General features: G+C 37.2%; 1 protein-coding gene across 4 annotated transcripts in view; it reads left to right on the forward strand.

The window, feature by feature from the left end:
• LOC137634505 (kinesin-like protein KIF20B) overlaps positions 1-21,961 on the forward strand; it is an 85,108-nt gene that overhangs the window by 47,537 nt on the left and 15,610 nt on the right. For 2 of the 4 annotated variants that reach the window (XM_068366942.1, XM_068366944.1), the window contains exons 14-28: positions 983-1,122; positions 3,804-3,978; positions 4,381-4,566; positions 7,044-7,160; positions 7,670-7,780; positions 8,216-8,341; positions 9,941-10,024; positions 10,294-10,388; positions 13,567-13,852; positions 13,979-14,999; positions 17,057-17,163; positions 17,900-18,052; positions 18,960-19,073; positions 20,502-20,619; positions 21,373-21,508. In XM_068366942.1, the coding sequence (XP_068223043.1) occupies positions 983-1,122; positions 3,804-3,978; positions 4,381-4,566; positions 7,044-7,160; positions 7,670-7,780; positions 8,216-8,341; positions 9,941-10,024; positions 10,294-10,388; positions 13,567-13,852; positions 13,979-14,999; positions 17,057-17,163; positions 17,900-18,052; positions 18,960-19,073; positions 20,502-20,619; positions 21,373-21,508 (2,969 nt within the window). The remainder of the gene's footprint in view (positions 1-982; positions 1,123-3,803; positions 3,979-4,380; positions 4,567-7,043; positions 7,161-7,669; positions 7,781-8,215; positions 8,342-9,940; positions 10,025-10,293; positions 10,389-13,566; positions 13,853-13,978; positions 15,000-17,056; positions 17,164-17,899; positions 18,053-18,959; positions 19,074-20,501; positions 20,620-21,372; positions 21,509-21,961) is intronic. The other 2 variants (XM_068366943.1, XM_068366945.1) reach the window with 1 other exon arrangement.

The raw sequence follows: 21,961 nt of genomic DNA on the forward strand, positions 1-21,961 counted from the left end.
CCGATTTCATCAGCAAACCCCTATTTTTTGGGAAATATCATTTTATTCTAGAAAATTGCCACTCTTTAAATAGTTAATTGCACATTAAGAAAGCGTGTACTTTTGTTTTTAAATTTCGGGTTTGTTTTAAAAATCGAGTATTGTTGACTTCTTTTTTTTTTACTTTTGGCTGTGATTAGATCAGCTGTCATCTAGCTGCCGCTCTTGAGTGTGTACGAATACACTAACAAAGTATCATTTATACCATTTCTTAACTTATTCAAACCGTCTACAGTATACAGTTGATATTACATAAGCACCAATGTGTTATAACCTATCAGATTTTTTTGTTTATTACATTTAAACCCCCCCCCCTCTCTCTCTCTCTCTCTCTCTCTCTCTCTCTCTCTCTCTCTCTCTCTCTCTCTCTCTCTCTCTCTCTCTCTGTGGGCTACTTTTCACTACCTCCCATTCCTTACCTCTCTCTATCTCTCTAACAAATGATATCTTTGTTGCTCCTCAAAGTTTCATTTATATTGAAAATCAATCACGATTCAATTTTCCTTACTTTCTCCAATCTCGCACCATCGGTTACATCCCGGTATTTTCGATATTACTGGAAAATCCGCGATATATGTATATACATGGGTTATGAAAAAAATCCGCGAAGTGGTGAATCCGCAATGGTCGAACCGCGAAGTAGCGAGAGTTCACTGTACACAAAACTCTGGTCGGTTGAGAGGAGATTCCAGGTCATTCCTAAGAAAGTAGTTCTCAGTAAGTATGTTAGGAAAAATACAAATTACTTAAAATTTGTGATTTTAGTTGTAATTCTTTTTCTGCTTTTCAGATATTGCCACTTGAAATACCAGCTGAATGTAGTGAAGCTTTTAACTTTTAGCGATTAAGCAAATACAAACCATGCTATTTACATAGGGTTTCCTTTCGGCGTAGCTGAAATGACGAGCCATTAAAGTTTTAACGAGGGTTTTGATTTTTACAGGCTATGCGGAAAATGATTCAGCAACTTCGGGACAGACTTTTCCAGGAACACAAGGATAAATTGGAGTTGGAAGAACGTCTGAGAGAGGAGATTTGCAAAGAGTATTCTCAACAAATAGTTGAAATAGAAAACTCCTGGAGGTGAGAATTACTTGGGATGTTTGTCCTGATGGAAATTAGTTTCTTGGCAACCTCATCAATTAAAGTCTATATGACCTTGTTTTTTTTTGTTCCAGCAGCATTCTTAGTTTCACCTGACTTCATTAGTTAAGATGCAAGTCTGTGAAAGATATTTATAATTTTACATGTACATATTGGTGTATAATCTGCATAGTGTTTATATATTAGTATATACTAGTTCCCATTTAGACACCTTTTCTATCATTCTTATCATAGTAAATTGACACAGGAGTAAACCCATATAAATGACACATGTTTGTATAGCTATGAAAAATACAAATTGCATTCAAAATTTGTAGTTTTCTTGCATGTTCAGGTTTTCAAGAGAATTTTCTTGATTTTGCTGTCACTGCTCAATGGAGACAGTGAAATGGTAGATTAGGCCTCTAGTTTCACTGACTTCGTATTACTTTTTATTGTTGGAAAACTTTCATTATCGGGCGGTCGCCAATACTGGATGATAGCATCTTGTATAGCCTAGCATGGATACCTGCCTCCAGTATGATTGTTCACCCTTTGGATTTGAATGAAACTAAACAATGAAGTTTTTCTTCCATGGACTTGAAGAACTATTAGTATGGCCCTTTGATTTCACTTATTCTCAAAGAAAAATGGTTGGAGATTGCTATTGAAGGGTATAAGTTCAACAATTCACTTGCTACCTTTTGAAAACGAAGAATAACAGGAGGTCACGGAAAACATCCACAGTCTATCGTGACTACAAGTGTACCTCTGAAGATGGAGTGCCATTGCTGAGAAGTTTTAGTGGTTTAACTAAGATGTGGGATTAATGTTGCAGTAAAAGCAATATTCACCTTTTGAGCTAGAATCCATGCAGTGTGGCTTCATTTTAGAATTTCCCAGTGTTGCTAAAATTTTGGGATGCAGACGTTATGGTCACGGGTATTCATATACTCCGGATAGCAAGGTTGGTAGCGTCGCGGATTTCTATTATAGAGGTCCCGAGTTCGGTCCCCGCCAGGGACACGAATACCGTGAGACCTTCTACCGGGGGGTACTCCCAGGGCGGCGCCTGGGGGGGAGGTTAGAGGAGACTTGTGATAGTCCCTGCTGGCTAATGGTCACCCGAGGAGGACGATGTAAATCGTCTCTGTGGAGACCTAAAACCCGCAACTTTAACTTTTAACTTTAACATAGTACTTGACCTCATGTTTATAGAGGAGGGTGGTTCCCAATTTCAGATGCTGTTACCTGGTCCTTATTTCACTCAATCTTCCCTGAACTTTAGCTTTGCATCGTTGACATTCCATTGAATTGAAATGGTAAAGAATATCGGAAATCATTGGATGTACGATTAGAAATTATACTAGCAGCAAAAAAGATGCATTAGCATCCTTGCCTCTTGATAAGGGGGTTTATCGTTGCCCTTTAGTAGTTATAATTCATTCCTTCAATTAGCAATATTCTTTGATAGGCTACAGCGACCAGGAACAAAAATTGTTACTCTGGTCGTTTAAGTTTTGGTGCTCCAGCAAAGTTTTGTCCATTATAAACAGATTACATCAATGGTACAAGAATTGTAGCTGTGTATGTTTTATGTTTAGAATATTTCTTAGATATTTGTATGATATGTACGGATAAGAGTTTGCTAAATGTGCTACATACATACATATACCAAAGGCACTTCCCCCAATTTTGGGGGGTAGCCAACATCAACAATGAAACAAAACAAAAAAGGGGACATCTACTCTCTACGTTCCTCCAGCCTAACCAGGGACTCAGCCGAGTTCAGCTGGTACTGCTAGGGTGCCACAGCCCAACCTCCCACATCCACCACAGATGAAGCTTCATAACACTGAATCCCCTACTGCTGCTACCTCCGCGGTCATCTAAGGCACCGGAGGAAGCAGCAGGGCCTACCGGAACTGCGTCACAATCGCTCGCCATTCATTCCTATTTCTAGCACGCTCTCTTGCCTCTCTCACATCTATCCTCCTATCACCCAGAGCTTTCTTCACACCATCCATCCACCCAAACCTTGGCCTTCCTCTTGTGCTAGAATACCTAAATTAGAACAAGCTACAGTTATGGCTGTCTTCAACCTGAAGGTTACTCAGAGTTAAAGATAGACTGTGGCTTGCAAAAGCCATCAGTTACTGCCAGTATCTGCTAGATTGTCTCATCAGTTTATTATAAGGAAAAATAGAGCAAATTTTTTTAGCTTTAGGGGTAAATCTTGATAAAACAATCTTATGAACATCAAGTGAGTATAGAATTAACCCTTTTACCCCCAGGCTATTTGGAACTTTCCAACCCTTAACCCCCAAGGGTTTTTTTTTTTTTTCAAGCACATTTTGCAGTATATTTTTTTTCAAATTGCTCTAACAGCCTTAATTTTTGTCATAGAGAGGTCAGGTTGGTCTCATTCTCTTGGAAAATGCCAAAGTTTCTCAAAAAATTATCAAATATGCAAAAAAAAAAAAAAAAAAAAAAAAAATGTAAATAGCAGTTTTTTATGGGGGTAAAGGGTTGAGTTTTGTGAAACGTACCAGTACGTCCTTTGGGGGTAAAAGGGTTAATACATTTTATTATTAAAATTCTGTTTTTGATATGACATTTTATAAACTTAAATCTTATGAAATTAGATTCATGATTAACTAAAGAATGGCAAAATTTTGCAGCCAACGACTAAAAGAGCAAAAATCTCGAATGGATGAGTTTAGTGAGTTTAGGCTCAACGCTTTACAGAATTCTGTTAAGAAGACAAATTATCGCAAACGTCTTCGACAAGACTATGATCCTGACGAAGAGTACGTACCCTCGATTGACCTATTCCAGGAGCAACAGAAAGTGAAGGTTTGTCTTTAGATGATCAAATAATTTGTATTTGTGTGGAGTAATTATTTCGTTTTCATTGTAAATTAATACATTGATTGCTGGTTTATATTTGAACTGATTATTGTTTTCAACTTATTGTTATTGAGGAGTATATACTATTATTGATTAACTTTCAACTTATTGTTATTGAGGGGTATATACTATTATTGATTAACTTTCAACTTATTGTTATTGAGGGGTATATACTATTATTGATTAACTTTCACCTTATTGTTATTGAGGGGTATATACTATTATTGATTAACTTTCAACTTATTGTTATTGAGGGGTATATACTATTATTGATTAACTTTCAACTTAATGTTATTGAGGGGTATACACTATTATTGATTAACCTGCCATGTCATGCTTTTCTTTTAGGAACAGGCATGTCAAATCAAAGAACTTGAAATGGAAAATGGTCTTCTCAAAGAAGAATTAGAGGCCATAAAGCTTTCCCAGAAAAAGACAAACGACCAAGCGAACAGAACTAGAGAGGAAAATTCCAAACTTACTTTCCAGTTGGCACAGCTCACACGATTTCTGGAAAGCACAGAGAAAGAATTGGTAAGTCAAGTTTTATCGTCTTTGTGAGATTGAAAACCTGGTCACGGGAATTCCATCTTTATGTTGGGAGTATGAGAGGCAAGATTGTATTGAGGTAGGAAATAAACAGCCGACTAATAAAAGATCTAACAGAGACCATTTTGAATTTGCTGAAAAAAATGGGAATAATGTAATTAGCAATAACTTTAATGTTCTATCGTAGTGGTGTTGGGTAGTTTGTAGCGCTACGGCCAAGCGTCCTAATTTGCTTATTATCGCTCCAACTGTTATCTTGTATAGAATAAAAACGTTTGGAAATGGTCTACGGATCTTAAATATGTGCTTAAACGCACACTTTTATGTTTTTGCCGAAAACCCTAAATTACCTGAAACTTTGTGGCTTGAGTTCTTACTCCGGCCACGAATCTTCTCGCTCCCATAGTAGGTAAGGGGGGGGGTCCAGGGGGCAAAGCCCCCCTGGGTACGGATACAGCTTTTAGCATAGGTTAGGTGGGTTTTTTAAGTTAGCTTCTCCCGCCAAAATCGATTTTAGAACGACGGCCACAGTTCAGAATATTCCAGTTTTCTACGAACTCAATTTTAGAATGACGGCCACAGTCCACCCCACTTTATAATATTCCCATTTTCTATGAATGAAAACGGATCTGGCCGTCACCCTACAAAGACTCCGTGGTGTTATCAAAAGAATATTGAATCGAGAGCATTTCATAATTACTGAAGGAGTTCTAGTAACATTAGAATGACTTTTTATGCTCATTTGTTGTCTTAGGAAAACTCCTCTCATCTTCTGGAGTGCTTTGCACAATTAGTTACGCTGGGTAGCACTATAGGGCACACTAGATGGCATTTATTACCTCTGCCAACGAAGCTGGGAGGCGGTTATGTTTTTGCTCCTGTTTGGCCATTTGTCTGTTTGTGAACAACTTCTGGCTACAATTTTACTCAAAGAATAGTGAAACTTTCAGGTATTGATAATTATGCCGAAATGTGGAAGTGATTCAATTTTGAAAGTCCTAGGTCAAAGGTCGACCGAAAAATACGTCTGTCTAAATTAATTCTGGGAAAGGCAAGCTAGGTTTCAAGAAATAAGCCTCCATGATGGAGGTCTGCACTCAGAGTGCTTTTCTAGTTTTTAATATGTTATCCATCCATATACCAAAGGCACTTCCCCCAATTTTGGGGGGTAGCCGACATCAACAAGAACAAAACAAAAAGGGGACCTCTACTCTCTATGTTCCTCCAGCCTAACCAGGGACTCAGCCGAGTTCAGCTGGTACTGCTAGGGTGCCACAGCCCAATCTCCCACATTTCCACCACAGATGAAGCTTCATACTGCTGAGTCCCCTACTGCTGCTACCTCTGTGGTCATCTAAGGCACCGGAGGAAGCAGCAGGGCCTACCGGAACTGCGTCACAATCGCTCGCCATTCATTCCTATTTCTAGCACGCTCTCTTGCCTCTCTCACATCTATCCTCCTATCACCCAGAGCTTTCTTCACACCATCCATCCACCCAAACCTTGGCCTTCCTCTTGTACTTCTCCCATCAACTCTTGCATTCATCACCTTCTTTAGCAGACAGCCATTCTCCATTCTCTCAACATGGCCAAACCACCTCAACACATTCATATCCACTCTAGCCGCTAACTCATTTCTTACACCCGTTCTCACCCTCACCACCTTGTTCCTGACCCTATCTACTCGAGATACACCAGCCATACTCCTCAGACACTTCATCTCAAACACATTCAATTTGTCTCTCCATCATTTTCATTCCCCACAACTCCGATCCATACATCACAGTTGGTACAATCACTTTCTCATATAGAACTCTCTTTACATTCATGCCCAACCCTCTATTTTTTACTACTCCCTTAACTGCCCCCAACACTTTGCAACCTTCATTCACTCTCTGACGTACATCTGCTTCCACTCCACCATTTGCTGCAACAACAGACCCCAAGTACTTAAACTGATCCACCTCCTCAAGTAACTCTCCATTCAACATGACATTCAACCTTGCACCACCTTCCCTTCTCGTACATCTCATAACCTTACTCTTACCCACATTAACTCTCAACTTCCTTCTCTCACACACCCTTCCAAATTCTGTCACTAGTCGGTCAAGCTTCTCTTCTGTGTCTGCTACCAGTACAGTATCATCCGCAAACAACAACTGATTTACCTCCCATTCATGATCATTCTCGTCTACCAGTTTTAATCCTCGTCCAAGCACTCGAGCATTCACCTCTCTCACCACTCCATCAACATACAAGTTAAACATAATCCATATAGTTTCTTTCCCTGAGTTGTTAGATTTCTCTAACTTCACCTTGGTCCACTTTAAAAATTTCAAGAACAAGACGTCTCACTTTGGAGCTGCATGTCCTCCCGGGCTCCAATGGTAGGACGTAGTCCCCAGTATCAATAGTATTGATTAAATCTAGTTTTGTAATTTTGACTCCATTATTGATTTTAGGAAGATGCAAAGAAGACCATTAAATCATCAACAAGCGAAGACCAAGAGATTCAAGATCTGCAACGTCGTTTGGAAGAAAGCCAGTCGCAGTTGGCGGACCGAGATAGCGAAATAAAGGTTTGTTTGATCATACAGGAATTGATTATTGTTTTAGTCTGTTTTCATTACCTTTCATTTTGATTAATTGAATGTCTTTAGCTAACGATGTCTTGGTAATCTTGTAACAAGTGACTGAACTTTAAACCGTAATTTTCTAAAAAGTTACTGAATTTGAAACCGTAATTTTCTAAAAAGTTACTGAAATTGAAACCGTAATTTTCTAAAAAGTTGCTGAACTTTAAACCGTAATATTCTAAAAAGTTGCTGAACTTGAAACCGTAATATTCTAACAAGTTACTGAAATTGAAACCGTAATTTTCTTAAAAGTTGCTGAACTTGAAACCGTAATTTTCTAACAAGTTGCTGAACTTGAAACCATAATTTTCTAAAAAGTTGCTGAACTTGAAACCGTAATTATCTAAAAAGTTACTGAACTTGAAACCGTAATTATCTAAAAAGTTACTGAACTTGAAACCGTAATTTTCTAACATGTGCCTGAACATGGAACTGTATTATTTACCTTGCAGGAATTTAAGGAAATGCTTGTTGAAGCTGCTGAAGAATTCATTATTAAAGAAGAAGAAATTCAGAACATTTCCAAAGCATTGGATAAGAAAGAAACTATTATCACCAATCAGGTATTGTTTTTTTCTTGTTCTATAAATGTGGATATATATATCAATGTTTTGTTATTATTGTGATATGTTCAAATACTTTGTGGTATTAATATTAACCCTTTTACCCCCAAAGGACGTACTGGTACGTTTCACAAAAGCCATCCCTGTACCGGTACGTCCTCGCAAAAAAATTTTATAACATTTTTTTTTTCATATTTTTGATAATTTTTTGAGAAAATTTAGACATTTTCCAAGAGAATGAGACCAACCTGACCTCTCTATGACAAAAATTAAGGCTGTTAGAGCAATTTAAAAAAAATATACTGCAAAATGTGCTGGGAAATAAATAACCCCCTGGGGGTTAAGGGTTGGAAATTTCCAAATAGCCTGGGGGTAAAAGGGTTAAAAACCATATTGTGTTGTAATTTATATTAAGATTTTAATTATTTGTTGCAGCTGATGTCCCTGAATGATCTTGAGAGTCAACTGTCCGAAGCAAGAGAAATCCTGAGCCAGCATGCAATGCAACTGGAAGAAAGAGACCAACACATATCTGAACTTCAAGAACAGCTTTCGGTTCAAGTTAGTGCGCACTTTATAATGAAAGTTTGTCTGGGTGGGTGGGATGTGTTTTTAGGTCTTACATGTGGGAGGATATTTATTGAAATTCTGTTTACAACCAGTTTTTAACAATCATATACTGTACTGTAGTATCTTCTTTTTTAATTGTTTGGAATAATTTATGTCAGTGCCCTTACTTTTTATAGATATTTTTGTTTTACATTTGTTGGTAGTAGGTTGGCCAGGGCACCAGCAGCCCGTTGAGATACTACCGCTATAGAGTTATCGGGTCCTTTAGCCAGACAGTACTACATTGGATCCTTCTCTCTGGTTACGGTTCTTTACCTTTGCCTACACATACACCGAATAGTCTGGCCTATTCTCTACAGATTCTCCTCTTTCCTTATGCACCTGACAACACTTAGATTATCAAACAATTCTTCTTCACACAAGAGGTTAACTACTGCACTGTAATTGTCCAGTGGCTACTTTCCTCTTGGTAAGGGTAGAAGAGAGACTTTAGCTATGGTAAGCAGCTCCTCTTGGAGGACGACACTCCAAATTCAAACCTTTGTTCTCTAGTCTTGGGTAGTGCCATAGCCTCTGTACCATGGTCTTCCACTGTCATGGGTTAGAGTTCTCTTGCTTGAGGATACACTTAGGCACACAATTCTATCTAATTTCTCTTCCTCTTGTTTTAAAGTTTGTTTAGGAAATATTTATTTCAATGTTGCTATTCTTAAAATATTTTTTTTCTTATTTCCTTTCCTCACTGAGCTATTTTCCGTGTTGGGCCCTGGGCTTATAGTATCCTGCTTTTCCAACTAGGGTTGTAGCTTAGCAGTTAATAATGTTAATAATAATCCTTTTCAGTTTGATTGTTATATATACAAAATTATTTCAACCCATTTATTTCTTTGCCTCTTTGAGTGATTGTGTTTCTTTATAATTTATTTTTTCATTCATACGTGTTGTGTACATAAAGTGAGTCTTCAGTTTTGGAATGACCCTGGTATTGTATGGTCATTTTTTTATTGATTTCTCTCCTTATTTCCTCTCGTGTAAATGTTTGTACGTAAGTGATTTGCTGATAGGAAGAGTAAGTTTGGAATAGATCGATTTGCATACAAGTAATTCCTTGGTGGTTCTTTGCATGATCGGTATCTCAAGCATGAAGTAGGTTTTGCCTCCTGAGTGAAGATTAGCATTCATTAAGATGAACTATTAGGCTGCATAAGGTTAAGGTACTTGGTTTCAAATTTGCAAATTATGCAATTTATGCATGATTTTTGGAATGCATTTTGAGGTAGCCTAGTCACATAACTGATAGTTGCTGTGCTTAATGTTGTAGAATACATTGTTTTTTTGTTTTTTTTTAGAAGATTTGAGTAAAAGATTTGAAAGATAAGTGTACATCCTTCTTTTGAATCATTGTATGAGTTGAAATATTGGTTGTGGTGCACATTGGAAGTGAAGAATTTACTTTTTATAAGCTTCATTTACAGCAACTCAAAATCAATAGTTTTTTTGTATGGGCGGATTGTAGCCGCTGGGCAGGTGGTGGTATGTATTTGAAATTCTGTAACGCTACGAATATTTATTACCTTTTTCCCCACGTAGAATGTGGAGGATGCTGTTAGCGATACCAAGGAGCTGCGCAGTATTGCAGAGTCTTACCAAACACAGGTTTTGATTCTTGAACAGGTAATACTGAAGTACCTGATGTTGCCAATAGAATGTTAATTGCTTATTAAAGTTGTAATTGTTGAGGGCTAAGGGGACTAAGGGTTCTGATTTTCATGAATTGAGATATTGTGCAACTCAGAAATATTCACTTTTATAAAGTTATGAATTTAGCACGTAGTGTAGATACACATTAATTGCTTGCTGCCTGCATGTGCAATTTATAGTTTTCAACGAGTGATTGAAAGTGTTAAGGACTTGAGTTTGTTATATCCCAAGTTGATTTTCAGAACCTGACTGCTACAGAAAAGGAGCGTAACAAAGCAGAAAAAGAACTGAATGAGATCAGGATTAAGAAACGGCAAATTGAAGAAGACTATTTGAGGTAAGTAAATTTTTTTTTTTTTTTAAGATTTTCGCGTGATTATCAGAAAGTGTTTTCAGCTATTGAAGATTTCTATTTAAAGATTGTCCTTGTTTATCTGAGTAAAGTGCAAAGTGTGTGTTTTTTTGAAGAAAGTGGAAGTACCGTACAGTATTTATATTATTATATATGTGTATGATTACATTTGATAGAGCATTATTCTTAAATGCATCGGTGGTAGTTGCCAACTAGTTTTCCAAGTCATTGTAATAAGGTGCCTTTTACTACTGTTCATGCTCTGATCTGGTTGTCACACGTTTAAAGGGCTTTGCTTCTAATGCTTTGTTTGCAGCTGAGTACATGGTGAAGACTCACTCCAAATAGCCATGACCTTCTTTGTCATCATTTCTCTTGCACCCATCTTTCTTAGTTTAGAGGACCACCTTTTGTGTCTCATGGAACTACTACTTCATTACCGTGGGAAGAAGTAGAGATTTCAGAATACCTCTAGATTGTTACTTTCTAAATCTCACTCAAAAGAACAAAACACCAGAGACCACAGTCTCTTCTGGCTCAAGGCAAGTCATTCCTAGAGCCAACGTATCATGAAAGCCGGTGAAATGAAATAAGACGGTGTTCTTGTCCGTGATGCTAGAGATCCCTTTAACAAGGGTATGTTACCGTTACCGTTACCGATCCCATATTCCCCCAGGATCGTAGGGGCACAGCACGGTGGAACACCGCAATATGAGCCTCCACTTGTCACGGTTGTGTGCGAGTGCCTGGGTCTGGGCGAAGGTTTTTCCTGTCCATTCAGCAATGTTGTTGGGTATGAATTCCAATTAAAATGCAGGCATCTGGAAACACCAATTTTTATTATTGACTTTATTCTAACATTTATGGGTCTTGATATGCATTCATGGGGAGTGTAGTTGCACCAAACTGGGTTTTGCTTTAGGGAAGGAATTCATTTATTAATACTGTTCTTCCTATTTCTTTGACCTCTTATCTATTAATGTATGGAAACTTAAATGAGCAAACCTCCAGAGTTACTGGGGAGTGTTTTTCTTTCCTGAATCAAGCTAGTAAACATCTCACTTAATACTATGTAAAAACTGGTCCTTTACTTATGTAACGTGTTACTGAACTTATCAGGTTATAATCATCACTTTAAGCGCACAGCATCTCAATCTTCCCGTTTAAGTTGTGATTTTGCCTTTTGAGTGATGGGCTTTATATGACACACAAGTTTTTTGTGGAACATCATAATTTTTTTTATATCAATCACTTGTGATAACTTCCCTCAATTTTTTATACCTATCGTCCACCTGTAATACTTCGCTACAGATCTTGCAGTAAGATAAACTAACTTATAGAGAAAGGAGTCTGGTAATTAAAAGGTACTGGAGCACTAGGTTACTACTTGTCATTTTCTGTATTAGACAAGAGTGGACTCCTTTAATGATAATAATGATGGACAAGAGTAGAGTATCCATAGATGTTTAAAGATCACAAATTCTGGCTATTTATGAAGCAACTAATTTGGTTTTACCAAAAAAAAATTCACGAACAGGAAAGTGTACCTTGGGGGTAGGGTGATATGTCAGATACCATACTGTGTGATTAGGGATATGGTTGAGCCTTGGAATTACCAATTCGTATAGTAATTTCCAATGCTATAAGTGTAATTTCATCAGCTTAACTGCTGCGCATTCCAGTACTGATAGTTAAAAGTGTTTCTAGCTTTTCAAATGGATGGTCCCATCGCTATGAACCCTGTGGGGGAGGGTTAGTGCCATCAGTTTACTGTCTTTGCATCATTCCTTCGGCCTCCTGTTGCACTTTTATGTCCTTCTACATTACCTTTATTACCGCTTCCTTTCTATCTTCTTTAAACGGGTTATTGTGGCCTGATTGGTAACGTCTCTGCCTGGTGTTTGCCAGACGGGGGTTCGAGTCCCGCTCAGACTCGTTAGTGCCATTAGTGTCTGCAACCTTACCATCCTTGTGAGCTAAGGTTGGGGGGTTTGGGGGACCCTATAGGTCTATCTTCTGAGTCATCAGTAGCCACTGCCAGGCCCTCTCTGGTCCTAGCTTGGGTGGAGAGGAGGCTTGGGCGCTGATCATATAATATATGGTCAGTCTCTAGGGCATTGTCTTGATTGCTAGGGCAATGTCACTGTCCCTTGCCTCTGCCATTCATGAGCGACCTTTAAACCTTTTAATTTTAACTTCATCCTATAACTTCTGAGTGTTCCCATAGTTGGACTTGAGTGCTGAATGGCCTTAAAGATCCCATTGCTGTGCTAAATAGTTTGAAATTCATATATCCAATCCCATTATTGTGAAAAGTCATGGAATTGTTTAAACTGAATCTTACTGATTATTTTTTTTAAGCTATCTTTAAACTAGATTGATACCTAGATGGAGAGAAGAGGTGTCTTTAAGTACGGATTCATTAATTTTTGTTTTTCTCAAGAGGGTATACTGCCTAAAAGTCTATCTTTTAATTTCCCATCTGGATTGGTCTCTGCTTTTAATTTTCTATTCTCCCATTAGTTTCCTTTTATCCTATTGTTTAAATTTAGCCTTTTCTTGGATCAGTTTTCACCTAACAGAGAAGAAAGTTCTCAGGCAAAACCCATTGGCTTAGAAAGGACTAAACTTTTTGATTAATGATACTAGGTTTTTTTGAGTCTTCACATTACCATATTGGTAACCAGGGCTGAAATCCCCAGTGATGGTCTGGAAGTGGACGGCGTTTGCGGCTGCATTAATTTTTTCAATTGTCTTGTTGGCCTCTCTCTTGATCTCTCCGATAGGGTTGTAAGGAGAGCTTTTCAAACTTGGATAAATCTCACAATATCAGGTCAAGTTTGCTGTGATACTCTTTTTTTGCGCTGAAGGGTAGCGTAGGAATTGAATAGTGTGCCATTCTTATGTTATTTCGTACTGTTATAAATTGTGGATAATGTGGGAGGGTGGGCTGTGGCACCCTAGCAGTACCAGCTGAACTCGGTTGAGTCCCTTGTTAGGCTGGGAGGAACGTAGAGAGTAGAGGTCCCCTTTTTTGTTTTTGTTTCATTTGTTGATGTCGGCTACCCCCCAAAATTGTGGGAAGTGCCATGGTATATGTATGTATGTATGTATAAATTGTTCATGTTTTTTTACTTATACTTAACACTGTTTCTTTGAACAGAGACAAGAGCAAACTCTTGCTTGAACTTGCTGGCTTGAAGAGAAATGGCAATAACAATGTGAAATGTGGGGAAGTAGAATCTGCAGAATTACAAGAAGCTTTTGCAAAGATCTCTCAGTTTGAGAGGGAGAATGCCACCTTGCAGAATGAAAAGGGTCTCTTGAACAACCAGTTAACGGAAAGTAAGGATCTCTTTGAGCATCTAAAGAAAGCAAATGTACAGCTCGAGAGTTATCAACGGACCCTTTTAAAAGAAAAAGAGGATCTGGAGAAAGATGTCAATGAGGTTTGTTGCAATTTTTATCTTCCTTAAGTAGATGATAGCACTGTAATATTGTTTAGATTATATTCTTGAAACAACATTGTGTACAATTTAGCTTATTGGTATTTCAAAAGAACTATTTTCTTTCAGCTAAGTAAGAAATTGATGGCTGTGCAAGATGAAAGAATATCAGAACAGTTAGATACTTCTTCCCTCAAATCTAATAATGTCAACATTACTAATCAAGTAAATACTTTGAAGAATGAAATTCAGGATAAGGAAGAACTAATCAGATCATTAAATGAAGAATTGTCAAGTCAGAAAATGGTCTGTGCCACTGCTCTAGCTGACAAAGAAGAACTGTCAATTCTGAATGATGAGTTGTCTGCAAAAGTAGATAGCTTGAAGGAAACTGTTAATTCTTTAGCTTTCGATGAATTCCTCCATGAGCAGACAGAATCGTTAGAAAAAGAACTAGCAAGGATTAAGGAAGAGCTTAGGAAAGAAAAGGAATTAAATGCGCTACTAAAGGAAAAAGAAGAATTGCTTGCCAAATTAGAAGAGGAAAGAGAGGAGCTACTTATTAAGATGGAAGAGGAAAAAGAAGAACTGCTCCGCAAGGTGGACGAGGAAAAGGAACGATCCCTTGACGAATTAAATCAGGAGCGTGAGAAGAATGCTGAAAATATAAGTGTTTTGAAATCAGAGATTGAAGCACTAAACTCAGATCTTGAGGTTGCTAAGCAAACTTTAGAAGAAAAACTCTTTGAAGATAAGGAACAGCTTAGGTGTGAGTTAGAGAAAAAGGATCAGGAATTAAATTATGAAATAGAGAAGTTAACTGCCAGCGTGGAGAAAGAGAAGGAACTAAGAGAACACGCTCAGCTCCAGAAACAAGAGGTAGATGAACTTTTGATATCAGTGAGGTCTGAGCTGGAAAAAGTTCAGAGTGAGAGTTATAGATTAAGAGAGGAAGTTCAGTGTTCTCAGGAGAGACAGTTGAATCAAGGGACTGAAAGGGAAGAGGTTATAATGCAACTGAGGAAAGAAAAGGAGGATCTTAGCTGCAAATTAAGTGAGCTTGAGAAAACAGTTTCTCAGATGACTGAAGACAAGAGCAATTTGGAATTGAAGTTGGAGAAAGCTGAAAAACAATTAGAAGATGTTAAAGGTAATATCTAGAATGTTTTTATTATTGAATTTTTCATTCATTCCTTGGAGTCTGTGTCCAAACGTCAATGGTAAAACTCATTCCTGGCATATGTCATCTGTGCTTAGCAATACTTATATTTTGTCACAAACTGTGTTTTTTTTATGGCTAATACTGGTTCTAGTTCCCTTTTGATGCATAATAGTCGTCCTTTTTTTATGTTTAAAAGAGGTATAGGAACAAAATTATAATAACTAAGAAGGGTGCAATCAAATTATTTAACAAACTTTACTTTTCATGAATTTACATGAAGAAAATTAAACATTTGTAAATTCTTTTTCACTTTCGCGGAAGATACCATTCATTTAAATTTGATCGAGCGATCCATGATTGTCGTGTCCATTTAGAACTTTTTTGCTTGTGTTTGGTTACGGCACTCATAAAATATCAATATGTGAAATTAAGAAATTTCTTTTGGAATTATGTATAGGGGAGATCAAGTAGGCTTTTAAAGTTTTGCAAAGGAGTTTCAATTCAATTGCTCAGCAAATTTAGGATTTTTAAATTCTGTGGGTAAGGATTTGAAAAGAAGGAAACAGTTGAAGGTAAAGAGAGTTCTTGATAAAGCTTGGAAGAGGCTACTAAAAAAAAATAGAGGATTGAAGGGCTTCCAACAATAATGGAATAGGTGTACGAGTAGAAGCTATTTTGGGGAATTGTAAATGTATTATAGCACATGCAAATTAAAAAGGACTGAAAGGTAAAGGGTTTAAGGTGGTAGAAAATTCAGATGGGCCATTTTGTGGTTATTTGAGGATAATGATAAATATCTTGGGAAATGAGATAGACAGACCTAGAAGGTTTAGCTAAATATAATGGTACAAGTTTAGAAATAAAAAGGGTCTTAACCCTTTTACTCCCAGGCTATTTGGAAATTTCCAACCCTTAATCCCCAGGGGTTATTTTTTTTCATGCACATTTTGCAGTATATATTTTTTAAATTGCTCTAACAGCCTTAATTTTTGTCATAGTGAGGTCAGGTTGGTCTCATTCTCTTGGAAAATGCCTGAAGTTTCTAAAAAAAAATTTACAAAAATATGCAAAAAAAAAAAAAAGTAAATAGCAGTTTTTTGCAAGGACGTACCGGTACGTCCATGGGGGTAAAGGGATGAGTTTTGTGAAATGTACCAGTATGTCCTTTGGGGGTAAAAGGGTTAACGTATACATTAAGGACATGTCTTTGTTCAGTATCAGTTTTGCTGGAGGTCTTCCTCCTTCCCCAATAACAGCACATTAAAGTAATTAATTTTATATTCATATTAAACCCAGAAGCCACTTTATTTTATAATTTTTGAGAGGACCATGTCATTTTGGAAAGCCAGCATTCTTTAATCCTTTGACCCCCAATGGACGTACTGGTACGTTTCACAAAACTCATCCCTTTACCCCCATGGACGTACCGGTACGTCCTTGCAAAAAACTGCTATTTGCATTTTTTTGCATATTTCTGATAACTTTACGAGAAACTTCAGGTGTTTTCCAAAAGAATGAGACCAACCTGACCTCCCTATGACAAAAATTAAGGCTGTTAGAGCCATTTGAAAAAAATATACAGTATTGCAAAATGTGCTTGAAAAAGAAAACGCCTAGGGGTTAAGTGTTGGAAAGTTCCAGATTGCGTTGGGGGTAAAAGGGTTAATTCCTGATCTCTGTGATGTATGTAACAGTTTCTTGCTTTTTCTAGATGTCCCAGTGCTTGGCCGTTTATTTCACGGACTCCATTTCATTACAGTTTTCATGCAGTCCTAATACCTATCATTCTAGTCTCTTTACAGCAGATTTACAGCGTTTTATTTGAAAAATTTTGTTTTCTCTTAAGCAAGTTCAATTGAACATGGGTAGAATATATTCAGTTCAGTGTCGGCCTAAATTAAAAGATGTTTATATTATAGTTTGTCAACATCTGATTTAAGTATAGTACAGTATATTCAAATAAGTTTTGGTCCAGACTTTTTCTTTTTTTATTCAAATGTTTGCATGGTGAATAAGTTTTTTCAGAGAGTTTCAACTCATTTCAGTAGATGTGGAGGCTCGTCTCCGTACGCAGTTGTTGGAAATCAAGGAAGCCGAGACATTGCTTAAGGAACAGAAGCTGTCTTGTCAGCAGGAGTTGCTCTCATGCAAGGTGAGATAATGCTATTTGGTTCTTCATTTGGAATCTAAAACGTTTACCTCAACATTTCCAAAATCCTCCTTAGGAAAAGGAGGTTGGTTTTACCTTGGAAAATAGATTCCTATGTCCTATGACGGCCACTAAGTTTTATTTGGATACAACTGAATATGCGAGGGGAACGATTCCTGATTTGTTTTGAGAGTTAGGGTTTCAAATGCTTCCTCTATCCAAGAATAATCTTTTCTTATAGAGAGGTTAGTAACGGAAGCTCTTAGTTAATTGGATCCAAGTCAAATGTATGACCTGACAGTTTAAGTACATGATGTTAGATATGCATCTACTTGTCATAATTTCTGCAGAAGTCTCTATCTGTAAAGAGTTTTGGCAGCAGCTAAGTGGAGTACTGTATATAGTCTGTTTTTTTCTAAAACATGGTTCAAGAGAACCTTGGTTTTGCTTATAAGAATATCGGGTAGATGTAGTTGATGTGGTTACCCAGATTCATTTTGTTACAGAATATTTCTGGGTGATTGGTCAATTTTTTTATTGTTATTATTATTATTATTATTGTTGTTGTTGTTGTTGTTGTTGTTGTTGCCATATTTTTCAGGTGGGTTTTAACAATGGAATGGATATTTACAGATGGCCCTAAGCCCTTTATTTAAATTTTTACACTGTTACTGTATCTTATTTCATAGCTAAGAGCTTAAAAACTTTTCAAGTAATATGGTTTGTTTTTGCTATACAGGAGGATCTCCTCACTTTACGGACATCCCTCGCAAATCTACAAGATGAAAACAGTTCGTGGAAGGAGAAGGCTGAAAACTCTATCAAGTGCCAACAGGAGTTAAAGTTGAAAGTAAAAGAGAAAGAGGAAGTCATAACCTCTCTGAATGCCAAGGTATGTAAAAAGTTGAAACGAATATGTCAACGGAAGCTTTTTGGTTAACATCAAAATAGATTAATACTTTGCATCATCCTTAACCCTTTTACCCCCAGGCTTTTTGGAAATTTCCAACCCTTAACCCCCAAGGGGTTATTTTTTCCCCAGCACATTTTGCAGTATATTTTTTTTAAATTGCTCTAACAGCCTTAATTTTTGTCATAGAGAGGTCAGGTTGGTCTCATTCTCTTGGAAAATGCCTGAATTTTTTCAAAAAATTATCAAATATGAAAAAAAAAAAATTTCATAGCATTTCTTTGCAAGGACGTACCAGTACGTCCATGGGGGTAAAGGGATGAGTTTTGTGAAACGTACAAGTACGTCCTTTGGGGGTAAAAGGGTTAACATCCCTCCTGTCACTGTTTTTGCAACTAGTTTGATAACTGTCATGGAAAGTTAGAAACATCATGAGTATAGTTAAGTATATTCTCATAATTTGCTCATATTTATATTGTTAGCTTTGATAAATGTGAAGGGAATGGCTGGGTAGTAAGTGCCATAGTGTAATTTGTTCGATTTTACTAATAATCTTTTAGAAACTGACAGTTGATTTGTATGTTAAGCTCAAAGTAATTTTTACACCTGAGGGAAAAAGTGACATGATTTTTTTCAACTTTACATATTGTGCCTCTAACAAAGTTTGAAGAGATGAGAGTTATCATAATCGTCTCGTAGAACTGTAGCTTTTGCTTATTTGAATGCATCTAAATATGAGTGTTAATCCACATTCATTTTGTTGGAAGTGCTTCAGCTTTATGTACTATTTTCGTTATTGTTTTTATTGTTAATATGAAAGTCCCCAAATTGTCAATAATGACCGTTACATAGTCATTGTAATGGTGTGTGAAAATTATCTTTATTCCAGGTCGAAGGCTTAGATCGAAAATTAAATAGTGCTGAGCATGGTTTAGAAAAAAGAGAAAGATACTTAGAAGAGGAGTTAGATGCAGCGAGGAAGAAATGTGATCTCATGGAAAAGGTAAAGTTTATCATTTATAAAACTGGAATTTTGAATTTTTAATGTGTATTTGTGTGAGATCCACATCATTATCTTAAGTAGACAGCCCTATGCTTTACAGGGTCCTAAGTTGCTATGCCTTTCTAAGATTACCTTAGTGTTTTACTGTGTTAGATCCCTCCCTTTGCCTACACATACGCCTAATACATACATACATATACCAAGGCACTTCCCCTAATTTTTGGGGGTAGCCGACATCAACAAGGAAACAAAAACAAAAAGGGGACATCTACTCTCTACGTTCCTCCCAGCCTAACAAGGGACTCAACCGAGTTCAGCTGGTACTGCTAGGGTGTCACAGCCCACCCTCCCACATTATCCACCACAGATGAAGCTTCATAATGCTGAATCCCCTACTGCTGCTACCTCCGCAGTCATCTAAGGCATCGGAGGCAGCAGCAGGGCCTACCGGAACTGCGTCACAATCGCTCGCCATTCATTCCTATTTCTAGCACGCTCTCTTGCCTCGCTCACATCTATCCTCCTAATAGTTTGCCTATTCTTTATACATTCTCCTCTTTCCTCATACACATGACAACACTTAAGATAACTGAAAATTTCTTCTTCACGCAAGAGGTTAACTGTTGCACTGTAAGTGTTCAGTGGCTAGTTTTTACTTGGTAGGAATAAAAGAGACTTTAGTTATGGTAAGCAGCTCTTCTAGAAGAAAAACACTGAAATCAAACCCTTGTTCTCTAGTCTTTGGTAGTGGGATAGCCTCTGTACTGTGGCCTTCCACTGTCTTGGGTTAGAGTTCTCTTATTAGAGGGTACACTCAGACACACTTCTGTTTCCTTATTTCCTTTCCTCAATGGGCTATTTTCCCCTTGCTGCTTTTCCAACAAGGGTCGTAGATTATGTAGTAAGTATGATAATAAGTAGCTAAATTTTCTAAGTCTAATTTGCCTTTCATAGCATGCTGTGGACAACACTGAAGGTTCTTTCACACATTACACTGCAGAATTTTATGCAAAAATTTATTATATATACTTGTCACATACAGTAGTTCCCCACCTCCTTCCCACTTCCAGTGAAATGTCAATAGTTAATAAAGTTCATTAATGACTACGATGTACTGGTGCTTGAGAGTTTCGTGGATTATATTACAGCTTTTTATACTATTTCATATTTATTTTATTACTATATTATTTGTTAATAAATATGCTGATATTTTACTATGGGATACGTACGTCTCTTGGAAACCATTCTACTCTTCACTCGTGCTTTCATTTTGTGGATACAAACAAGAGAAAGGTCTTTATATGGCTTAAAGTCTGTGAATATTACAGCGAGCAGTTAGTTATTTTACTAAACTTTGTAGTACCACCAATTGCTGATCATTTTTTTTGTTTTATGAAGCATTTGTGAGATCTGTAACTTAATTTTCAGGAAATACGGGCAGTCCGAGAAGCCAGGCAAGAAGAGGTAAGCCAGTATACTGCACAGGTTGAGGAACAGGAAGAAAAAATTCAACAAAAGGATGTTGAAGTGTCAATGCTGCAACAAGGTCAGAACTTTGAAAAGTAATTTTATGTTTGAAAAGTAGTTTTATATGCATTTGTAAGCTTTCATGAACTAGTAAATTGATTTTGCATTTTAAGTGTCTGTACGTTACGTCGTTATATGCTACAGTATTTTCGGATGCTTTAAGCAAGGGGTCACGGAGCATTTATTGATCAGATGTTAGGAGTTTTAGAGACTTAGAATAGGAATAGGGAGCCCCCAATACTGTACCTGGCATCCTTCAAGTAGGCAAATGTTTTGTAAAATCCCTTGGCAAACATAACATTTTGAATATGAGAAGTGGTGTAAATGCTAACGAGAAGAAATATGAGTGTTTATTGTGTTTAGAAGGTGAGGTATAAAGGATATTGGCACAAAACCATCAGTATTGACAGAGAAATGTGAAATCTCGTGGAATGGCAGCGAGATTAGACACAATGGGAGCAGGAATATTGGTATGAAAATGAAATGGCTGGAGATGTGGCTGAAGAGAAAAGAATGCATGAATGAATAATGGAGATAAAGGTGATCTTGGAAAGAAGGTAATATATTTTTTTTTCAGTCTACTAGTCACAGTTTGGAAGACAAAAGAAAAGCAAGAATTTTGGGGATTACAATCAGATGCAGACAGTAATGGCCACCCACATTCAGATGGGATAGATAGATCTGAATGGCCTTAGTTTAATTAATTTAATCTGTCTACAGTATGATATACAGTAGGTGCAGAATTTAACCGTACTTATATATTCTCTTGCAGAATTGAAAAGGGTTCTCCAAATGTCCATGACATCTTCCATGTGCAATGACAGTCAGAATACATCTCAATCATCCAGCGTGAAAAAAGAAAGTGAAAAAGAAGATACCAGTGTCTGTGCTTTAAGGGAAGAAGTAAGGTACGTCTAATGATTGTAATCATGGAATGTTGATGTACGGGTCTTTTTTAAAAAAGTTTTTTTTTAATTGTTCGACAAATATTGAACTTATTTTATAGCATTTTTATGTTTTAAGTATTATGTTTGTTTGCTCTTCCCAAAATTAGTAAATACTTTACTCTGCCTACTGTCACTTCGTTGTCTACGTCTTTTCCCACTTCTATGTGGGGTCTATGTTAAATTATACTCACTGACCATAGTTGTTTTGGCTAATTTTTCGTGGCCAGATGCCTTTCCTGCTGCCAACCCTCCCCATTTACCCTGGCTTGGGAGCAGCACCAAGTTGAGGCTGCCTTGCCCCCCTCAGTGGCCTACTGAGGTATCAAAAAGCAATTGCCGTATATTTCCGAGTACTGTAAAAAGCGACCTTTGAATCGTAAAATTCACCACTAAACTTTAGGGGTCATCTACCAC

The sequence above is a fragment of the Palaemon carinicauda genome, chromosome 44 (assembly GCF_036898095.1).
Source record: "Palaemon carinicauda isolate YSFRI2023 chromosome 44, ASM3689809v2, whole genome shotgun sequence".
Taxonomy (NCBI): Eukaryota; Metazoa; Arthropoda; class Malacostraca; order Decapoda; family Palaemonidae; genus Palaemon; species Palaemon carinicauda.